The 22,832-nt window shown below is 39.8% G+C and overlaps 1 protein-coding gene across 2 annotated transcripts; it reads right to left on the bottom strand.

Moving 5' to 3' along the window:
• Positions 1–902: 902 nt before the first annotated feature.
• On the bottom strand, positions 903–22,165 carry c14h21orf91 (chromosome 14 C21orf91 homolog). 2 transcript variants are annotated; one of them, XM_030068803.1, is made up of 5 exons: positions 21,976–22,165; positions 19,669–19,802; positions 7,139–7,642; positions 5,853–5,915; positions 4,728–4,897 (listed from the first exon to the last, which is right to left on the bottom strand). In XM_030068803.1, exons 2-5 carry the CDS (start codon positions 19,793–19,795, stop codon positions 4,728–4,730), a joined length of 864 nt encoding a protein of 287 aa, XP_029924663.1. In that variant the 5' UTR covers positions 19,796–19,802; positions 21,976–22,165. The 2 variants fall into 2 exon arrangements, with proteins under 2 accessions (XP_029924664.1, XP_029924663.1); XM_030068804.1 differs by lacking the exon at positions 21,976–22,165 and having other exon boundaries at positions 903–4,897; positions 19,669–19,795.
• Between the last annotated feature and the right edge of the window lie 667 nt (positions 22,166–22,832).

Genomic DNA, 22,832 nt, shown 5'->3' with positions numbered 1-22,832 from the left:
TTTAAGTTTGCTGTCATTATATCAAAGTTCATACATGCTGACAAGTAGCCAATGTGTAAAATAAATCAGTGTAAACACAGCTACCAAATCTACAAAGATTGTTGAAAAATGTGTACTGCATTGAAAGAGGCAGTGAGCATCATTAATGTGCAAGATAACTTATCAAATTCACATTATTATTACATGAGTTAATAATGGCATGTTGTAGGCTATGTCCAAAATGAAGGGAGGGTTAAGTGAAGCTTAATGAATAAACTAGACAAGACCACCTGCACATGCACCTGCAATCATTTTGGCTAATGTACCGTAAATCTAATGTCATGTTTTCATATTATTCTCTAAGGACTTTTGTAGCCGTGTTGTTAATATTCATGTTTATATTACTTATTAGACTGTGCCCAAAATAGACACAGTAGAGGGCACATTTCCTGTAAATGTCAGTTACAGGAAGCAGGAAGAACATTGATAGTTGTATTTATAGTGTCGACGTTTCCCCCACCAGATGGCGCCCAACCTCCATTTAGCATCCCATGTGAGCTGCACAATCACATCAGAAAAGATATATAGTCCTTTCAGCCTTTTAAATTCATGTTTAAACCATCTTTGGGTCATTTTCAGATTAAAAGAGCACTTTTTCTGTCTGCCCTGCTCTCCTTACTAGAATTGCTTGGCAACCATTGTGAATTCATATTATTATTCATAGTATTACCAGGATGGCACATGCATATCCTACCAAAAATAGTACTATAACTTGTATATATCTTTTTGGCTGTGGCAGATCCTTCATTATAATTAGTTGTCAAAATCTGCCTCCCAAACCCTTCTTCATAATAAATATTCATGCCTAAGATACAGTATATCAACAATAGCCACACTGAGAAAGATACAAGCATAGCAGAATATGTATTAAAAATAATTTCATTTTATTGAAATACTTTAGAAAAAATACAAACTTACTTGAGCACAAGTCACACAGGCTGTAAGCTCCGTGAACACACAGGATAAATACAATGTAAAAACATCACACATCACAAATGAAGCCGTATGCATGAATACAAAACAGGTGCATGAGGAGTCAAGTCCAAACGTAGGGAGTGAAAATGTAACGGGTATATTTACGTCTTCAATAAAACATAATGGGACCCGCCATAGACAGAGAAACAAAAACAGGCAGCTTGAATTTTGTGCTGAGCAGAGGCATTGGCCCAGACATGTTTCCACAGTAAACATACACAGCATTCAGACTCAAGATACAAAATTAAAAGCATACTTATTTACTTACCAACTAAGCACACTGATTACACATTTATCCAAAAGTAACACAAAAAAACAAAACAAGCTAAGTTTAAAATGGAGCTAAAACCTTTCATTTAACCCTAAAGGGGTCAAATACATTTAATCTCTTATAAAGAGAGCAAAAGAGATACACTGACTAAGTTGAGTTTTTCAAAACATCAATCTAAGTATATCCCAGGGTTTGTTCCCAGATGTTACGCTTTGGTAGCCCAATGACCACCTTGAAGAAAAACTTCAATACCCAATTTTATTTGAGATGTTTTCCACCTATAAGGCTTCTGATTTGTTTCTAAACGTCTCTTTCTTGCATAGGGTTCCTGAATAGTCAAATAATATCTATTTTTTTTAAATCTTGCAAAGGTTGCCAAATACTCTTTGAGTCTCCAACCCACCATCTGTGCCTGACACTCATCTAACTAGCCAGGTTAAAACCTGAGCCTATCTTAAAAAAAAAAAAAAAAAAGACAGGGAAACCTGAATTTCCTGCCTTATCAAATAAATTAAATTGTCAGGGCTTATATCAGAACCATCTAAAGTTCTCAAGTTCACTGTTTAACTGTTTACTGTTTAATTTGAGGTTGAACTGTAGCTGTTTCCTTGAGGTCAACCCTCAGCTAGTATCCAAGTCATGGGGAGGGGTGGGTATAATCATCAGTAAATCACAGAGTAATCATTTCAACAGCCTCCTTTGTCTCCTCCTGTTCAAGAAACTGTGACCTCAGGAGGCAGAGTAGACAAGGCTATCCTGTTTTGTCCCCATTTGTATTGCTGTGATCTGTGACATCCACTTAGCTCTCGCTGATGGATAAAGAAGGCAAAGAAACAAAACAGTTTCATCTTTAAAGAAAGACTTAAAAGACAAATGAAAAGTCTGATGAAAACATGAGCTGTGGCTATTCCAAATGAGAACAAAATGACGTGGAGTAAAATTTATCCTAACAAGTAAACCACTGAGCCACATTTGAAATGAGTCTGTTATAGTATCTTAATTGCATTTTTGAAATCTAAGACGGTGAAACACTTGTAGGCCATGTGTGAAAAGCTGGCGTTCTGTTCTTCGTACACGTGAAGGCTTTGGTTTGGTGGCTGAACCACAATGCCAACAGTGCACAATTTTGTCGACCAATAACACTCTAAAATCAATCAAAGAATAAATGTGACAGCCGTGCAACACACAACAAGTGGCACTATAATGAGTATCAAGTAGATTTGGACCAGCAATAGCAGCTGTGGTTCAGTTATCTTAATTGAAATAAGACATTACAATAGTTTAAATGCAGTTAAAACATGTTTAAAAGCTAGAAATAAAAAAAGATAAAAATATTAACAGAGTATTTACACTTAAAGAGAAATGTCTGCTGCATTTTTGCTTATATCACGGCAATTTGACAAGGTTAAGATTTAACCCTGATTTTCCGTAGTCTCTCTCTCTCTCTCTCTTTTTTTTTTTTTTTTAGGTGAACTGTTTTAGTAAGTTAGCCACTTTGTGTGTTGCGGCAAAGTTCCCCCTGTAGTGCTTGTTGTGTTTCTAAAATGAATTCATCACACCTATGAACAAAAACCTGTTTTGCTCTCACAGTCTTGTTGCAATTAAGATACTCATTGATGTTTTTCTTACATTATTTACCTTTGATGCAGTGCTGGCTACGGGTACTTTTGGTTTCATATTTGGATGTTTATATGATTGAAAACTGTTCATTGCTGGATACAGCAATAAACAGTTGCATTATTTGGAGGAAACCTGTCTAAATGATGGTTGACTATATTCAATTTCTATTTAAGTGGCAAGAGAGTCCTTTTTAAAACAAGGAAAATGTATTTTTTCCCCTTGTTTTTAAACTGGCTCTGGCAGGCCTGTTAACAGGTATGAACATGTTTCAATGTAAAAGCTGATCAGCTGCACAACATTATTTTTGAGGGCCGCTGTTACCAGAAACTATCACGTCAAATTTGGGCAGTTGAAGGCAATTTGAAAACTCGTTCATTCAAGCCATTATATTGCTAATGTGCAGCTGGAAGAAATAAAAGCTCAAACCTTGTTAGCACAACAAATGGAACGGCAATCAAAAACTTCAGCTGGCGGTGCCTGGTTTATGAACATAATGGACACCTTCCAGCCAATTTGCGTCAAGGATTCACCCAAGCCATCGTATAAAACGCTGTAACCCACTAATGATTTGGCTAACAAGTTACCACAGAATCAAGAGAACCATCTAACCAAAACATAGAGGAGTACAAAGCAGTGCCAATACCCACATTTGAATATCAGCATTTGAACTATTAAAAAAAAAAAAAAGTCAAAACACTTGTAAAATTAAGCTACAATGAATGAAAACTGAAGCTCTCGCCAGAAAAAAATAAATAAAATGAAATACAATATAACACAGCAACCATTTACATCGAAATACATAGACAAGCTCTCCATTCTGTAAAAGGTACATCTAAACAGGCATTCTTGAAAAGACACCATTGTCTGCATAGAGGTAACATGTCCGATAAGAACACTTCCTCATCTTGTAACCAGAGGATCCCAAGGACACTGTTTTACGTAGGCAGGGTCCTTTGTCAAATACAAACGAGAGGTGACAAAGCAATTACCTTCCACAGCTATGTAGCCTGAGGCCTCTAAACCTCTTTCCACTCAGCATTAACATGCATCCTGGGTGACTGGATTGTGTTTCTGTAAATTTAAATCACATAAAATCCATATGTAAATGTATCCCCAACACACTGGAAATCCAATCACCCGAACCACCTCTGAACGTAGTTGGGAAAACATTTGGGTAAATGCAATGCGTCTCTTATATGCTTATACAAACTACACAAACAGAAAAAAATTTTATGCAGTGACAGGCAGCTCAGTTGATAACACACATCCCAAAAAATGGGACTGTCAGGGAGCTGATGCTTGGGAAACCATCAAGTCAAGATGTTAGTGTCAGTTTAAAAAGGTATAAATATTGTGGAAGGGAGTGATGTGCCTGTGTTCTGTGTTCTGGCGTGGAAAAGAAGAGTCAGATTTTAAGGTGTATAGCAGAGATGCATGTTAATGCTGGGTGTAAAGGGAGATTTTAGTTTGGACCTGCTGAACCATTCTGATTTAAACATCAAAGCCATGGAACAGAATGAAAGCCTGACTAGCATCCGAGAACTGAGATCGCATGCCAGACTGGCCGTGTATTTAAAACCGCAAACCAGCACTAATCCTGATATCATGACGTTAACCAGGGGAGGGGAGGTCATTTCAACACCCTTAACCCCACGGCCTAGTGCAAAGCTCAACACCACATCACCATGATGTCTGAGATGTCATTCAGTATACATAAAGGCATGATTCAACCTGGCTGCAACCAGCACGGTGAGGTGGAGGGTCGGACAGGCACAACTGTCCCCCACCCCAGCCCATCATCCCTCTCTTATGTTTCAGGACCTCACTCCACAGGGCCGCTGCTGCTGGCCTTCACTCCGGCCCTGCTGATGTGCAGCCAGGGCAGCTTGGCACAGTTCTTGAAGAGCTGTTCGATGGCAATGTGACGCACGTGCAGCTCGGACGCCAACGAGTCTTTCTCCTGCACCGCCACGGTCAGCTCCTCAAACACCTCTAGAGTATAAGAGAGAGAAAACAGAGGGATCAGCACTTCCATTCACATGCATGGTCAGCTCACAGACAAATACGTCAGGCTAGGAAAACAAACAAAAGAGAAAGGAAAAATCAATAAAACTGATTAGCGAGAGAGCAGAGAGTGAAGACAACATGACAGAAAATGCATCATCTCAAAGACACAAAGAACAAAAAAAAAAAAAAAAAAAAAAAAATTACATGACAGACAATTACAGCAAAGGACTGCAATGTGTCTGGGGAACGCTTAGCTCAACAAGTTCATGAACATACAAATGCTTCCAAAATAACATGTAGACCTTCAAATCTTGGACGTGTGTCCACCTCACTGAATAATTTATGAAGAGCTATAACCTACCCATCTGGTCCGAGTGGCAATATTATAGCCAAGCAGACTTAATTGCTCCAAGAGGGTAGAAAGGCACCACTAAGGTGGAGATTTCTAACAAAGTGATACATTTTTTTTTTTTTTTTTTTGCTTCTGTGTTTGATAGACGAACATTCCTGCAGCCTCAGATGAGATTCTTGCAGCATACCCAACACTGTATGACGCAAACAAGAGCCTTAAAGAATGGACTGAACAAACAAGGATATGCATGAGCCAATAGCACACAGTGCTCAGTTCACTGCAGTTGGTCATACGTGTGGAGCTAATGTGTTCACCAATCTGCATGAGCCCTTTCTTTATTGAAATCAGACAGGGTACATTACAAACTAAAATAGCCTTGACTACTGGACCCTTTTCCTGAGGGTGCCAAGAATCTCAGATGGTACTATTAGAGATGAGATTTAAAGACTGAACATGATGAAAAAAAACAATGTTGATTTTACAATATTCATAACTGAGACTGTTTAGCTCCAAAAGAGTTGAGGACTTCATCATTCTGCTACATCAGATAACTTCACAGTTAAAATGCCACGATAAAAAATGTCTTACTTTGAATCTGCATCAGAAGCTGGCCATTAAGCTGATGGAGCTCATCCATGCTCATTTTAACCACTGAAAGGAAAAAAAACACACAGTTTTGATGTCAGAACGTGAGACTTAGTTGGTTATTTAGGGACTTATTATATTCAAAGATCCTACATCAAAAGTACAAGCTTGAAAACAGCCTTGTTCACTTGGCTATGACTCAAAGTTGATAACCTGGCAAAGTCTACATGCTGGCAACCAGTTTCTGTGTTTGAACAGTTTTTCAGTGGCAATTCAATATCCATTTTCTTAATATTTGTTTGTTCTTCACCACCTTTTTTTGACTGTACACAAAACAATTGTGCGGGGTATTATCTTTGGCAATGTGGTGATTATGGCGCCTCAGCAGGGAAGCTCTGAACTGGATCGTAGCAGAAAAAAACACCACATGGATTCACTGCAACTGCTGTTTAACTAGCTTTGAAGGCAAGGGAACCATTGATAAACAGCATAAAATGGCTGACAAATTCCTATACTCAAACAAATTTAAGAGAGAAGTTGCACTTTTGCAACTTTTTATCAATTAATATTTAAAGAAGAAAAAAGCCTTAAAGTGATACTACAAGCAACATAAAATTTTCAGAGCAGCTAATGTTGGACACTACAATCCACAAGCTAATGTAGAAACATGCATTCTAAGAAGTGAAAATGTTGTATCTGTATGACTGTCATTTTTTTCATTTTAAAAAGCTGAATTTGAAATTCAGGCATGAAAGCCATAGACATGTCCTTGAGAAGGCTCTCTCAAGCTTCCACAGGATCTGTAGATATAAGCAGCCTTGGCAGTGATAAGACATGAGGACATGTTTTGTGGTAAGAAGACAATTATGTTTTCTTTGGACAGAGAATGGCAAGCGGGATGAGGGAGACACCAAGTAGGAAATGTATGAGGATGGTGCAGAATACCTCCTGGCTTGCATCACTGCTTTGTCTGCTGTGTTTAATGAGCCAGAGATCAGAGGTAACCAGAGGATTCTCTGGATGTCAGAGATCACACTCAACAGGATAAGATAGACTAGAGTTGAGAGAAGCAGAGGAGTGATGCATTCCATCTCTCTCATCTCCTACCCTGTCCTTCCTTCAAAAGATCAAATCTTCCACTCAACATCACTCCACAGAGATGCCTCCTGACACAAGCTTTGAAGTGCTTACTTAGAGAAAATGCAGCTGCCCCACTCTAATTAGCTACTTTGATAAAGCCTGGGTTATAACCCAGGAACACAATATCTTTCTGGTAAAGAATTGCTCACATTCGTCTCTAGTGTGGCTGTGGTGTCTGTTCTGTCTCTGGTCTGTCCCAGAAGACTGTGTCCTGTGGTGTCGACCCCTTCTTCCATTGCTGGCCCAAATGTCGCCCTGCGACTCCTGCAGCAGCCCCAGCTCCTCTGCTGTGTGGCACTCCAGCATCCCAATGGTGTAATCAGGCAGGCCTGTGGCATTGCCCGTGTCCCAGCGGGGTGTGTAGCGGGGCACCTGGGCATCTGACTGGGGCAGCAGCTTGTGATCACTCTGCTGGTTGTAGCAGAGTTTGGCCCCGCGTCGGCCAGGGCCATCAGAGGAGACGGAGTCTTTGTTTTGGGCGTATTGGATGATGCGGCTCAGTTTCTGGCTGAGGGCCAGCTTCATGCCCTCGTAGGCACTGCGGGAGACCTTGGAGCGTGACAGCTTCTGGTTGGCAATGAGGTGGTATTTCTCAAAGCAGTCTCTGTGGCCACGCAGGGACTTTGAGTGCAACAGGGAGGCAGAGGAGACACCTGCAACCACACAGACACAAAGCAATGAGTCAATAAATAAAATAAGACTGCAGGCTACAGCCACACAAGCAAAATGCTGTGAGAAAGACACATTTTAAGGATGGGCGAAATCCAGTGAACTCAAAGACCCAGAATGCTGATCTAAAAGGAAACAAACAGTTGGTGAGAAATGCAGCACTGACATATTGAACTTTCCACAGAAAATAAAATAAACCAGAATGAAAGCAAGCTAAAACTGGCAGATTGACCTATTGCGATCTCTCTTTGAAAGCTGCTTAGTGTGTGGTGGATTAGCCACGACAGGACAGAAAGAGAAGGGATAGTAGATTAACCCAATCGCCACGCACATACACATAAGGCACGTTCTGGGGGAAAAAAAAACACTCAGCAACAGAGGGGAGAAAAGTGCACTGAGCGTTCTGTCTATATGAAGCATTATTACATTCATGTAGCAATTTATCAGTATACACCACAAGTAGGTAGTTATGTTATGTGTAACAATTAGTACTTCATTCCTTTGAACTCACTTTATACGGAAGAAAAGTAACTCTTTCTGAATCCAGTCAAAACAGGTCATTCTCTAACCAATTTAGTATGCAGAGAGAACATTAAGGGACAGTTACTTGGACCAAAGTTACAATAACCTTGGAGCGAACTGGGCCAGAGTCTAGCTATTGTGAAGGCTCGATAAACACATGTGAAGGTGAAAGCGAATGAGAGTGAAAAGTATGTGTGTGTGTGCCAGAGATAGAGGATGAGGCGCAAATGAGTGTGAGAGTGTGTTTGCACACGCTTTTGTCTGATGGCCCTCTTCTTGTGGCCTACATTTCTTAGAAGGCAGACCTACATGCTGGAACCTGAGGTGAGGAGATTAGTCACTGTCCTCCATATAGACTAAACAGACAGATGAGTTCACTTAGCGAGGACTGTCTCATCCCCGCCTCAGCGCCTCACCAGAGGGCTAACTAGCAGGAAACCACAGGTCACGACTTGGGCTGCAACAATTACCACACACACAGTGTGACAGTTTGCCAATACCCGCTGTTCTTCTGCCCTGATGTTTTGGTTTGCTGCATCTCTTGCATCTCTTTTACATCTCATAGTCTGTTTGCATGGTCTGGGCTGGACTAACAAGTTACTTGATACATTGTTACTTTTTCATGTGGTTCAGATGGTTTTCATGATAAAGGTGGACCTCCCTATTTAAACCAAAGTAATGTGCTTGCTTCTTATTGGTCAGAGAGGAACATGCACACAGAGAAAAAGGCCTGTTCATAAAATGTTAACTATTGAACTTGACATTTGTTATCATGAGTTCATAACTGCATTATGGGGCAGATGAAAAAGTTATAGTAGGCTACGCTCTAAGGCTCTTACATATACCTGCTATTACTACTTCTTTGCCTAAACTGTCTTCTACTGATCAGATTCAATTAGCTGTAACTTTTTCTGAGGTACTGTGATGCCATGGCAGTAGTAATTTCCATTAATACAGATCATGTGTTTTGGTGATTTCACCTTTTTCACTTCAAGTGAACAGCTCCAGACTTTGCTTGAAACTGATCTCAGGCCATCTTTCAAGTTAACCTGCTTTGAAGATTTGGTATGCATTAGGATTCAATTAGGGAATTTTCACCTGCCGAGACAAATCGCACCAAGGGGGTAAACGCATCAGGGTTCATTTCAACCTGATTAAACATGGCAGGTGTCAAAACTCCCTTGTGCTACTCAACAGAGACTATAGAGAAGTGACACACGTACACTTTGAGTCATTTCTTTGTGTCACATGGGGTCAACACTGCTAGCCAGTAGTTTTGGTTACAATTACATTTGCTTGTTCTTTTTTTTTTTGGATAGGGATGGAGCAGAGAAAAATGCTACATCTGAAATGTATAAGAGAAAAACTTATGACAGTGCAAAAAAAAAAATGTTACACTGTAGAGTAGATTATAAAAACAACTGATGAAAAAGCAAAAAGCAACCAATGATACATGTCCACCACCATCACAGCATGCTGTTAGGACTGGACAAACTTTTTGTTTTTAACTTGCTACAGTGCTATTCTGTGAATACGAAACAAAAAAGTTTGCAAACACATACTGTACACATGCACACAAAGCTCTGGCATCTTCTTTTCTTGGTATTTTAAATGGAAATGACATATGTTTATGAACAAATAATTTCAAGTTTCTGTAAACTGCAGGTCACTTCAAACACATTTTCACACTATTAGCATTTCATCCAAGCATCACTTTAGCACTACCTGATAATGCCTGGTGAACCTAGATGCTGACTGAAATACTAGGCCACTTTGCCCAAGTGCCAAATACTGAGAGATACATTGAGAAAAAGAATTAAGAAAAATGTTTTCTTCAATTTAGAGAGCCATTTTCTAATAAGGATAATTTTGGCAATATTTCTATTATTATTATTATTATTATTATTATTATTATTATTATCTCCTTACGGGTTTTTTGAGAGCTTGCTAAATGGCTTGAGAGCTAAAAGAACAGAGTAAACAACCCATATCTAATGCTGGAAAGTCAACATTAATGGATCTTATTTGTCTCAGTACAAAGAGAAGCTTTAGACCATGACTCCATCCTGTGAGGGAGAATCTATTTTTAGCTTTGTGTGTGTATACCGTGACCCTTGGTGCCTAGAAAAACCAACTGCTTTTCAATGGATTAGTCTTATGAGTGGATGTCGTCATCGGATATGATGGAATACCAACAGCAGACAAAGCTAGCGCGTGTATATACTGCCTAATGCATGGCCCATGAACCATCATGCCCTCCTGTAAGCTTTTCCACGTGCCCAACAAACATACATGTTATGAACCGCTCGGTCTCAGCTCTTGGGCGACCACAAAAAAATACCACTAGCCCAGCGAACAAATTATGTTCCACAACCAGGACAGTGCACCACCAGGCGAAGACCTCAGTCCTGCTAAGCAGCTTAGCAGCACTACTGTCTTTCACAGTCACACACATAAACACAGGCAAACATACAATTACACCATTCAGCGGAGGTGAGTCAGTGTCGCTCAGCAGTGACAGACAGGGACATTAAGCAGCATGACGCCAATGAGCAACAGGCTTGTTCTCCCTGTTCTTTTGTGTCTGAGTGAAGGTTAGCTTGCCTTTCAAAACTAACTAGCAAAACTAACAAAAACAAAGCATAGCCTGCTCACTGTGGCACAGATCACTGCACAGCGCAGTGCATCAGGACATGAAGGTGGGTCACAAGCTGAAATGGAATTCAAGTCAATAAAAATGAATAAGTATCAAAAGTTAGGTGCCATTTTAAGTGAACAGAAACCTTTTACAGGCTGTACGAAAATGCTCTGCAACAAATTTGCAGTCTAAAGACGGGGTTATTTTAGTGAGATTTGTTCTTAACTGCCCACAAAAATCACAACATTTGGGCCACAGGACAAATTTCTCTGAAAAATTTAGATCAACAAAAGAAAAAAACAACAACTCTGAACTACTTAAGGGCAGTTTCAAGAAGTATTTTAATTAGTAAATAGAAGAAGAATGACGCCTGCAATGTTGGATAAGTCTTGGCAGCACAGTAAGTAAGGGAAAGCTCCCAGCAGAATGCAACAGTAATCCGAAGGCTGAGGAGACCCAGTGTCCCTCTGTCTGATCTAATCCTGTTCTCTGTTTAGCATGCACACTTTTATCAGAGAATAACTCGAGACTCTCACTCTGCAGACATGGCCTTGTGGTTGCTGTCATGGAAACAGTAATTTTATCATGTAAACCGCCTTTCCGTGACTCTGCCTATCACATGTTTTACTCTTCTGTGTTTGTCTTTCGCTTTTTGAGACAAAAATAAGAGGCCAGATGCTACAGGTAGCTTAGTGTGTTTTAGGATTAATAAACAGCTGGATCAAATTACGAGCTAACATGAATCTACTGTGAAGATGCAATGCTTACTACTATCTTCAAAAGTTTAAAAAATATATATTAAAAGCTGTTCATTACATTAAACTAAAGAAAATTGGTTTTGGGGTCATATTAGCAAGTTGGGCTTCAAGAAAAAAAAATTATAACATCAACAACACTGGCAAAAAAAAAAAAAAAAATCCAACTGGTGCATCCTTAGTTACAATGCACAGAACCCATCAACACCTTACACCTGCCAATACTAGGATCCACATTCTGCAGACTCCTGTTTTTTTTTTTTTTTGTTTTTTTTATCTCAGCTGTTTGTGTGCTGGGCAAGGACATTCGATCCTTGACACACTTCCAATGGGGCTGAGGGTTGCGAGCTGCTACGCAGGACAAGTAGGACAGGGGACATGGGTGTGTGTGTGTGTGTGTGTGTGTGTGTTAGGGGGGAATAAGGTGTCCAAAGAGAGCTTTTTGGCACAGCATTCTGCCATGTGTCATCAGCAGCTGCACAGCTCAACTCTGACACCAAGGCTGAGCTCATGTGAACAACAGTCTGCAGACCTTTTGCAAGTGAGACTCACGGGACAAAATTAGACTCAACGTGCATTTGTATCTGTCCACTGATTGTCTCTGCTGCACCTGGACGCTGTTTATACAATCCCTATGATATCAAGGAAAAATTCAAACTTGTTTGTTGGGAGCTCTCATTAGTTTATTGGTTTATATACTAATGATGTGCATTTTATTATCATACCCAGCTGTGATGCAGTAGGTTGTATTTTATTCTAAGCTGTATTTATACATTTTCTGTCAATTCTGTAGAGTACTGCAATGTATCGTGACACAAATCATTTCATGACCCGTGGATCATGGTATGTATTATATCATGAGGTTCTTGCCAATATCCTGCTGTAGATTGTAGGTGGGTCTAAATGAGCCACAGGCCGATACTGAATATTCAATGTACAATGATTATTGTCCACCAACTTTCTGGTAAATTGTTTTATGAATGAAACATTGGGCCTGAATCTCTCAACACTCTTCAATTAGAGACAATGATGTGATTCTACTGCTCCATAAAGGTGGGGTGTAATGACTATCTGATAGGGGCAATCTGTGTCACAGTAAAATTTACAGCTACTTATTCACAATATATTGATCATATCAATCAAAAAACAATATTCACATCCTTAATAAACAGCATCAAGTCTCTCCCAAAAATATACATCCTCTGAAACTTCAACCAGCTGTTTTTGAATGCACATTTTTAATTAATATTCAATCTGTGCATGTAGAATATTTATAGTCGACTCACTTTTTCATGTCACCCACTGTGCCTTTGAACTGTATATTTCATTATTCAATGTGATTATAAATGTTATGTCTAATTATGTCCACACTACCTTGAGAGGCCATGCACATGCAGTCAATGACACTCATCCTTCTGGTTGAGCGATGTAAACATAATTTTTCACTGAAAATATTTTGGCGAGCAAATGTTATTCAACCTGTCTCATGATGGCAAACAATGTAGGACACTGTGTACCATAATACCAGAGTGAGGAAATTATGCGTAAGCTCTGTCAGGATGATAATCAGCAAAAATAGAAGGCCTACATACTGTATAGACATTTTCATCTTCAAATTTCTAAGTTATTCAGTAATTTCCTGGATTTAGCCTACCATTCTGTCCACTGCTGGGAAGGAACAAACATCCTGCTTTTGCCAGCAGGTCTGTTCATTAAAATTAATTGCAGTCATACATCAAATGAGGATGGGGAAAAAAGCTGAATCATAGGGCTAAGTAGCGGGAAATACGTTAGAAATTTAAAAATACATTCTGTCCACAGCAGGACAGCAAGTTGGGCCCCTGCCAATCAAACAGGTAAGCTTTAAGGAACTAAGCAGATATGAGAACTGTTGGAAAAAACTGCCCATACTGTGTCAAAGTATGGCTAATTTACCATGGTCTTTATTCTCTTCATGGTCCACTATCTTACAGAGCAGATGAAGTGAAACCTAAATCAAGACTGTAACAGAGATGGATGTCTACTGTCAGACATTACCCTCCTGCATGCACAGCCCTCCGAGGCACTTACAACCTCCGCAGTATCTCAGCAATGATGATGTAAATAACAGTAAAACAAAATTCTAATTATATTTGCTGACAATGACCAAACATTAAATTTAATGGCTTACATTTAATGGCTTGCGACTGAAACGGGTCACAAACATGTTGTTATTGGGTTGCAAAAACAGAGTAAAATGCATACTCTTGATCAAGTGCATGATGTCAATATGAAGAGTTTATAAACATTGGCTTCATCAAAGCCAAAGTGTGTGTGGTGTGTGTGTGTGTGTGTGTGTGTGTGTGTGTGTGTGTGTATGTGTAATGTGGTGGTGACAAGTTTAGATTTTTAATGAAAATATCCTCTCTGCCATCAGATACATTTCATATACATTTTAAATTCATGTGTTCTTGTGTTCTTTATCAGTAGTTTACAAATGTAAATGTTATGGCAATCAATGCTGTATTTTTTAGAAGTTTGGGTCCCATGGAGAGAGCAAATTTCTCTTTTGGGTCTTGAGCTTGGGTTGAGTTTGGGTTTAGACAATTTAAAGACGCTACTGAATACTGCAATTTGGTGCTTCAGGAAACTAGGCTATAAGAACTAATGATTCCTTCGATGTCTGCAATAGAGAATAAATCCCACGAGACAATTTAGTAATAATGGCTGGGCTACTGTACACTGTAAACTAAAATTTGGGGCTATATATCCAAACCCATGATAAATTAAAACTGAAGGCAGCCTATTACTCCTGGCCACCAAAAACCCTCATGGTACTGAATTAAAAAGCTGAGCAGGGTGGAGCACTTCAGCAGCAGAGTCAGCAAATTTCCTGACCATAACTGTGTTCAAACATACAGCAACCAAAGGCAGCAACATAATTAGTCTCTCTATATGGCCTGAGGTGAAGAGTTCACCCACAATGAATGAGCTGTTTAAAGAGTACGTTACAATAGCCTGTGCAGGGCAGCAACAAGAATCAGCGTCACGTCCATCATTCCAGAGCATTGTGCCCCTAGCTGTAGGAATTTTCTGCTTTTTTTCTGCTTGTGATCCAAACCCAGTTGGTAACATCACCAAGCCTCAGCAAAAATTCCATCCGCATTATGCAAGGGGATGAAAACATGGTGCTGGGGTTTAGCTGAACCTGGCAGCGCAGGCAGACATCTAATTTAGAGAGAGAGAGAGCAAGAGACCAAAAAACCAATACAGGAAATCAGCGGCACGGCATGTGAAGGCTGGAGGTTACACTACTTGGTTCATAGAGGGAGATCTCTGAGGTGTTTATACAGCACAGCTTGACACATCCAGTGAGGCCAGTTCATTAAAAGAAGCCTTGTGTGCTCTGAATTAAGCCGTGTACAGCTAATACGTCCAAATAACAAAGCTCCACAGGAGTTTTCCATAGACAGAAAAAATATTGATACAAAAAAAAACACTTAACATTTTACTACCGTACTACAGTATAAAATAGCATTGCACTCAGTAACAATACAGTTATGTAATAAACAGATAACCTCTTGCTGCTTAGAACACAGTTAAAGGCACCATGACTTTCTTGATTTTATGTAGATGAAACATAATATTTGGATGTTTAAACATTTGTTATGGTTTATTGGTTGAAATTTTAATTGACACCCACTAGTGCTGGACGGTGTCACTATTTAAGATACTATGTGCTGCAGGAAGTAGAAGTCATGTGAAGTCATGCCATGGGGACTCAGAGCTTTGGCTAATTTTTGGTGGTTACTCATCTGTTTAGTCTTCTCTATTACAGTCTTCAATTCTGGCTGTGTGAGATCCTGTTTTTTCATATGAATGCTGCCAACATAAACTGAAGAACTTTTAATACTTACAGTTGGCACTGTGCTAACCAGACTGACTGGGGACATGTTTGTTACAGTACCAGCGTGACTATTTAAGATATGGGTGCCATTATGAATGAAGCAATTTAATTCTGATTCAACTTGTCGTCTGCGAGTCAAGCCTCCCGTTACTACAATGTGTATCTCAACATCGACTCAGCTAATGTCGAGAAGGCGAAAATGTCAACAGGTACCAATGTCACAGTTGAATCAATTTGGAAAAGTTTGTGTAAATATGTGGCGGCACAACTTGAAAATAAAAAGCACTTTACAACATGTAAACATTTTTAAAAGTAACAAGATGTGCTTGCAACACAGCTGAATATTGATGTTCACCATGGCACCATGCTGTTAAAACTGTTAAAGCACCCCAAACTAAATTCTGGGTGCTTAGAAACTTAATGACAGTCTACCATAATTTGAATGACATCTGGTAACCAATAAAACTTTATGCTCAAGAGGCTGAACGTATTCCAACTAGAGTGTGTTTTTCTCTCTCTCAGGTTTATACACTGTCATTTTGCAGCAAAACCGGATAGCACAAACATTATCCTATAATCTTTCATATCACTGGTATTTTCAGGGCCGGGAATCACACCACTAAGAGCAGTCAAGTATCATGAAACCTTATTGGTAAATATTAATCCTAAATATTCTGATCCCTTAGGATTGAAACAGCCACATACTGCTGACAGAATACATACTAGAGTGGCTGGACTGGGTGTTGATGGTATTGTGGTGTGGGAATGCAGTGAGTCCAGATGCTGCAGGCAGAAAAGAAAATGTTTGAAAGTCAAAAACACTCCAGTTGGCGAGAGGCTGAGTGGTACATAAACATCCACGTTTCCTGGTAGGTAGCCTCTGATGGAACAAACACATCTACTGTACGGGGCAAAGAGATTTCCTCAGGAAACAAGCACTTTGAGCTACAACAAAGGCTGCCCTTCCTCAACATTCATCCTACGAAGGATTGTGCTGCTCCACTCAAATCTACATGTAAAAACAGACTTTTCTACACTTAGTAATGTGTGGGCTTAAGCCTTACAGGGTGGTTAATTTTTTTAGCTGATCCACAATAAGTAACCCAGTGCTCAGTCAATGCAGGACTCTTGGTCAAAGCCAATAAATAATCTACTGGACTCTGGAGTCCAGAAGATATGAGTGGACCTCGTTAATGCTTGTGTCAATGTATACAGTCTTGCTTCAACTGTCAATATTATGTGTTTCAAAGGCTAACATGTAAACAGATGAGTCAAAAGATTCCCAAATGCATTAAAAGCCTTCAAGCAGTGCTGGAGGAAGTGGTGGGTGGAGACAAAGTTTTCTTGTGTATACAAAGTAAATTCATATGAACCTGTTATCAGCTGCTACATACGGCAGCTGCACTGTTCCAATGTGCAACTACAACTAGAGGTCCGCATCATTTATGGGGGTAGGATATCCTTACTGTTGCTCAGTTTTTATTTTTCCACACTGTGGTGTGGAAAAATAAAACTGTGGTGCCTAGTTTCCTGTGGTGCACTTGCATGCACCACAGTTAGTAAAACATGTAATAAATGAGTTATACTTTTTTGTTACACGTTTACATAATAGCCTGCAGTTAGTTGGCAAACTGAATTCGACTCACAGTACTTTCAGGAAATTGGAAACAATATTAGCCATGCTGATTATTTGTACAGTGCACCAGGCTAAAATTCTGACTGATGCTGGACCTCCAGAAGATTATGTCTTTTGAGATCCACAATGGCCTGACATCAAACAGCAGTGGTAGTAGCACTGGTAAGTTTCAATTTTAAAGGGATTTTGAAAAGTAACTGAATGGATTTCCTTTATAATTTTGTTTTGGACAAGCAACCAGTACAGAGACCCTTTTGTGCACATAATATCTGTTAATTGTTATTAGCTATAATCTTCTAGTTCTGAATTAATGAGTACACAAAAGGAGGTGGAGCTCTATGGCTCTTTATAAATATTCAGAGAAGCATGAAGCAACAAGGTAATGAATGTTCAGGAGCAGTACTTCACCCTTGAGATAGCGTTAAATGGTTTTGGACACAGAGGCACTAGGAAAGTGTGTGTCTGTCTCTTTGTACATTCTACATGGACAGTGAGCAGACTTTTGTTCCTTTCTCTTCTGCTCTAATGAGGGACGGCACAGGACGAGCTATGTGCAGACATTAAGTCTACATGATCAGTCACTGGGCACGCAGCCTGGCCTCGGTTTCCAATCAGCGGGGCCTAAAGTAACCACATTCAGCTCGTCTAGCTCCCTCCTACCAATGATGTATTACTCGGCTGCACCAGCCACACGTGCTTGTCTGCAATCTCCCCCCAAGCATGACGGTTATGTAACGCTAGCTTCATTGCCACACTCAAGCTATTTCAATCTGTACCCCAAAAAGCTCACAATACAGTACAAAATGTCCTATCTGACTCTCAGCCAGGACCCAGGGTACCATAATTTCAGCTAAACCATCAGTAGTTATGAAGATGCAATTACATAACTGTCTCCCCAGTTGGCTATTTCCCACCTGAACTCAGACTGTGGCCAGTGTCGTGCAACATCCTGTCTGAAAAAACTACGCGGATGAGGAACCCCTCCAGCAAAGGAAAAGGAGCACTCCTTGCCTTTGGGCAATATTAAAAGATAAAATCAGCTTATTTTACAAATGTAAAGTCACAAGTTTAGCTCCAACCTGCTAATTTGGTGCTACTGAGCAATGGAAGAAAAACGCAACACTTGAAGTTGTGGTCTTCAAGCATGCAAAAGTTTACATGTCATGCAACTGTGTGAGCTTGAGGCATGACATTAACACACAGTGACCTTTACTTACTACATGGTACTTCCTCCTATAGACTACACCATTAGTCCAGCAACTCATAAATATTTAACTGTACATCATTTACAAAGTGCTGTTTTTTTTTCAACAGCAAATGTATGTAAGCAGGTATATTTATGTGTTTTTTTTCCCACTGAAATCAGGATGCAGTTGCCAGCTAAATCAAAGCCGCAAACTAATTCCCATGTTTCATTATTTTTCCTTACACAGCTTGAGCTCATTAGTCTCACAACTAGTTAATAGTACTCTTAAAATATGCCATTTCTTGGTCTAAGGCTCAAGATAGCCCTTTAAACAATAAACAAAGGGAGAAGGCATTCAGTCAATATTCCCTTTCTCAGTTCCCTTATTCCATGACATAATAGAGCTATAAATCATTCATGCATATGGCTTCCTCCCTCCCACCACCAAAATGATATACCACTCTGAGAATCATTTAGTCAGCTATATGATGCCGTTTTAAAAGCCATGTATGCTCTTATTGTGTGGAGATAAACACCCTTTTCTTCTTCACAAGAAAAAGCTCATGCGGATCTACAAGACAAATGTCGAAAGAAAAGCATATCTAATCCCTTCTGAGCTGCCACTCTTGTTCAAACAGGCCGCTCATTAATTAGGAGTGGGGGAAAAAGAACACTTCAAACACGGGCTCTTGAGTTAGAGTGGCACATCAAACGAGAGAAAGAGCAGTGGTCTGCTTTGGTGAGGAGGTTGGTCCTCCAGGCCCATTACCCAGCACAGAGATATTACACACTGTTCCTGTAGAGTGTGTGTGATAGGCTTTTATAAACAAATCGTCTAGTAAGAGATCAACCTATCTGAAAGGTTCTGAAGCTCAATTAGGTATCACACCTGGTGAAAATGCATAATCACCAAGATATGAACAGATGAATGCAAAGGATCCAGTGTGTGTTATAGTTGTGGAGCAGCACTTAGATATTTATCAGGCAACACTAGTGTTGATCTATCCATATCACAGACTGATTCTAGCCAAAAGAAAGCCAGTGAAACTGCTGGAGACAGAGAAAGGATTCAGGAGACTCAGATTCTAGACAGACTCTTCTGACGACATATCACATCACTGTCTACATAAGGTTTCAACATAAAAAAGCTTCAGTGTGAGAAGCACCAACAGCACCATTTCGATCTGAATATAACCTTGAAATGAAGAGACCACTGCATGATTAAAACATAAGTTACAGTTAGGGCTTCAAAAAGATCCCAGAAGATGCTTTGAAACATTAGCTGACACAAATGTATCGGCTGAACGTGAAGAGCCCATTTGGTTCACAACATCACTATTTGTTTTCTTTTCACTGCCATGAGCAAACATGCCATAGATGCTCTTACCTTCTATGCTGAGTTCAAAGCAGACGTGGCAGAAGGATAAGGTTCCAGTATCTGTCTCCAGCTTGCAGACACTGCAGACGTTGTCGTCGTTCAGATCAATATTCACAAACTGCTCCTCTTCATCCATGGTGCTTCTACGGAAAAACAAACAGTGACAAAGAGCACATGGCTGGACACGAGGAGCGAGACTTTGTTTCAGCAATTAGGCCACACATGAATTAGCTCATAATCAGAGAGGAAAATGTTCACCCATTATTTTTGGTTCATAGCCTAACATAGAAGATGGCTGTTATGTTTATGTAACAATTTTATTCACTAATGTTCAATTGAACTTGCCCCACAACTTGGCAGAAAATATAACAGACTTTTGGATTTTTGATGCCTCTTGATGCCTGCAGGAGAGATTAAATTATTTTTTTTTTTGTTTATGCACCCTCCACAGGGAGTTCAAAACACAGGGTCACCTCCAGAGAAGCAGCTCTGAAGCTGAGGGAATGGCATCTTGCTCAAGGACACTTCAGCAGTGAAGACATTTATTGTCACAGCAGACTGAACCCAGGCCATTCCTTATTACCCCACCCCATTGCAGGGGTCCCCTAGCAATAATGCCACTCCAGCTCAGCAGCACCAATTAGGCCACAATCTAAACCAACATGATTATTTATTTAAGCATCCACACATTCCCAGTCATCTCTTCAATCAGCTGTTATCTCTTTGGAGGCAGTAATTCAACATGCTGACGAAAGCTTGTATATAAGGGTCAGTATTCAGGGTCACTATTCAAAGCATTTAGAGAATTCATCTCGCAACATTGTGAAAGGAATCATTATTGCATTGTCCATCTCTGTTCCACGTTTACATAACAAAGTTTACCACTGGTCCAAACACAAAACATTCACCTGCTCAGGAATGTAAAGTCATTTCAAATAAACATGTTGACATGACTACAAAAATAGATCAAAACATTTTCATACCTGCTGTATAAATGGAAACAATGGCCTGCATAGTCTGTTGTGTAAGTACAATGCTTTTAATCACATATATCTAACACACATGACATATATCTAACTAACTAAACTAACAAACTAACAGATATTTAACTAGCTAGCAGTTTGCCACAGAGTTGTTTGAAAGTGACCAAATCAACAAGTTTACAAACACTGTTTCAAGGCTATTTTAATCCCATTGAAAAAACAGCTGTCAGATTACATAGTTAGTCAAGTCTACCGTAATATAGGCCTGAGACTGAATGTTAGAAAGTATAGTATAGTATAGTATAGTATAGTATACTTATAGTATAGTATAGAAAGACTTAGTTTGTCATTATTCCACCATGCATTCATGCCTAAAAAATCATTAGTGTTTTATTAGACTTTGGAAGGTTTTTATCCACAAATTTCCATGGTGTGTGCATAGTTCAGACAGTCTATAGTAAACCATTTTCACTCAGGTTCGTTTGACAACAACTGCACCACAAAACGAAATCGAAACGGGAGAGGGAGTGGGGGAAAAACGACAACAAAATAAAACAGCTGAGCTATCTGTATTCCATTCAGTGTCAACGGGTTGCTAGAAAAGTTCCACTTCAAGCACAGATATGCATTATTTTAGAGAGCCAGCACTGTCTGTGGTAAAATGCTAACTGACAAAAATGTAAATTATGTTACGGGTAAATATTCAGCGTTATGACTCATCTGAACACCTTTTGTTGTGGAAGCAGCTTGCAGACAGGCCTTCAGCTCTCTCTGGAGAAGTATCACTTTGACAAACAACGACATATTTATCGCCAAGTCCTCTGTATCTAAGCACTGAAGGCTGTAACGTTGCTTATCTATATTTAACACCGTTTAAATCTTTTTTTTTTTTTTTTTTTTTTTTTTTTTAAGGAAAAACTCTGTCTGAGACATTAGAAATTAAAAGGGTAGCCTTAACGCTATTCACAGGATTCGGGTTGCATTTGAACTTTTTTTTTTTTTTTTTTTTTTTTTTCACTCCGTGTACTTCACAGACACCATTAAGTCAGGCTGGTCTAAATTACCAAATATTTCACAACCACGTTTTTCATTTTGGCAATCAACAGTGCGAAAGGTAATGTACCTGTGAAATATCTGTCCTGTTTTGTAGCGGCAGCCTACATAGATAAGGTTAAACAAACGGCTGCTGCCATGAAGTTAAGCTAGCACATCCTCCGAGAGGCTCGCCTGGCTGATTCGTGACCGCTATCTGGTGTTGTGTTACAGCCACCCAGACCAACTCGGGTGTCACCGAAATTTTTCAGGAGACTAGTGTAGTGTGTGTCACGCTTACCTTGAAAACTTGGTTATCTTCAGACAAACGTGTAGGTTTCTTTAACGGCACCGCGGTCTTTCGTCGCTCCAGCAGCGGTACAAACATCAGCTACACTGAGCGTCAAGGGGGAAACACAGAAGCTACAGGAGCCCCCTCCCCCCCTATTAGCGGAATGATCCACTACCTTCCACCAGAGGGGTGCACCGACAGAGCAAGAGTTCACACATTCAAACCACTGCCAGCAGTTACAGTAAACACGCATCTGGTCAAAACCGGTACACAAGTAAAGTAAACATTTTTTGCATGTTTACGTATATGTGGTTAAATTACTTGTATATGTTGGCTATAGCTACCCAGACACCCCTGCAGAGTGTAAGATGGTAGATCTTCTTGGCGTCATCAAAACATTTCCATTTGGTGAGGGAATACAGGACACGAAGTTTCTGATCTTATATTTAAAAAAAAATGCGCAGGAATATGGTGGTGCTGACTAGGATCGTTAAATAATACGTGTTATAGTGTTATAAATGAGTTTACTGTTCTGTTTTCTTTTCTTTTCTTTTCTTTTTTTTTTAAACACAGGTGATTGTTTTCACTGGAAGCCACACGTGGGGAATTCCCGCGGCGGCTCGGGAACAGAGGCCGGATGTGAGCAGCTGTCCGCTGCTCTGGGTTTAGTGGACTGTTTCAGGACAGCAGCCGTCCTTCAGAGTTATCTGTTATATGGTTCATGACTGAGGTTGTGTAAAGTTTGGCAGGCCCCAATAAAGTTTATTGCAAGGTATATGAACACATGAGAAAATGGGGAAACAAAATTGTTTAATACAGTTTCATCATTATTTAACGTCCTCTTTCACTTTTTGTATAAGTCAAAA

The sequence above is a fragment of the Myripristis murdjan genome, chromosome 14 (assembly GCF_902150065.1).
Source record: "Myripristis murdjan chromosome 14, fMyrMur1.1, whole genome shotgun sequence".
Taxonomy (NCBI): Eukaryota; Metazoa; Chordata; class Actinopteri; order Holocentriformes; family Holocentridae; genus Myripristis; species Myripristis murdjan.
Note: the sequence above shows the minus strand (reverse complement) of the source record. Positions and strands in the feature narration are given on the sequence as shown.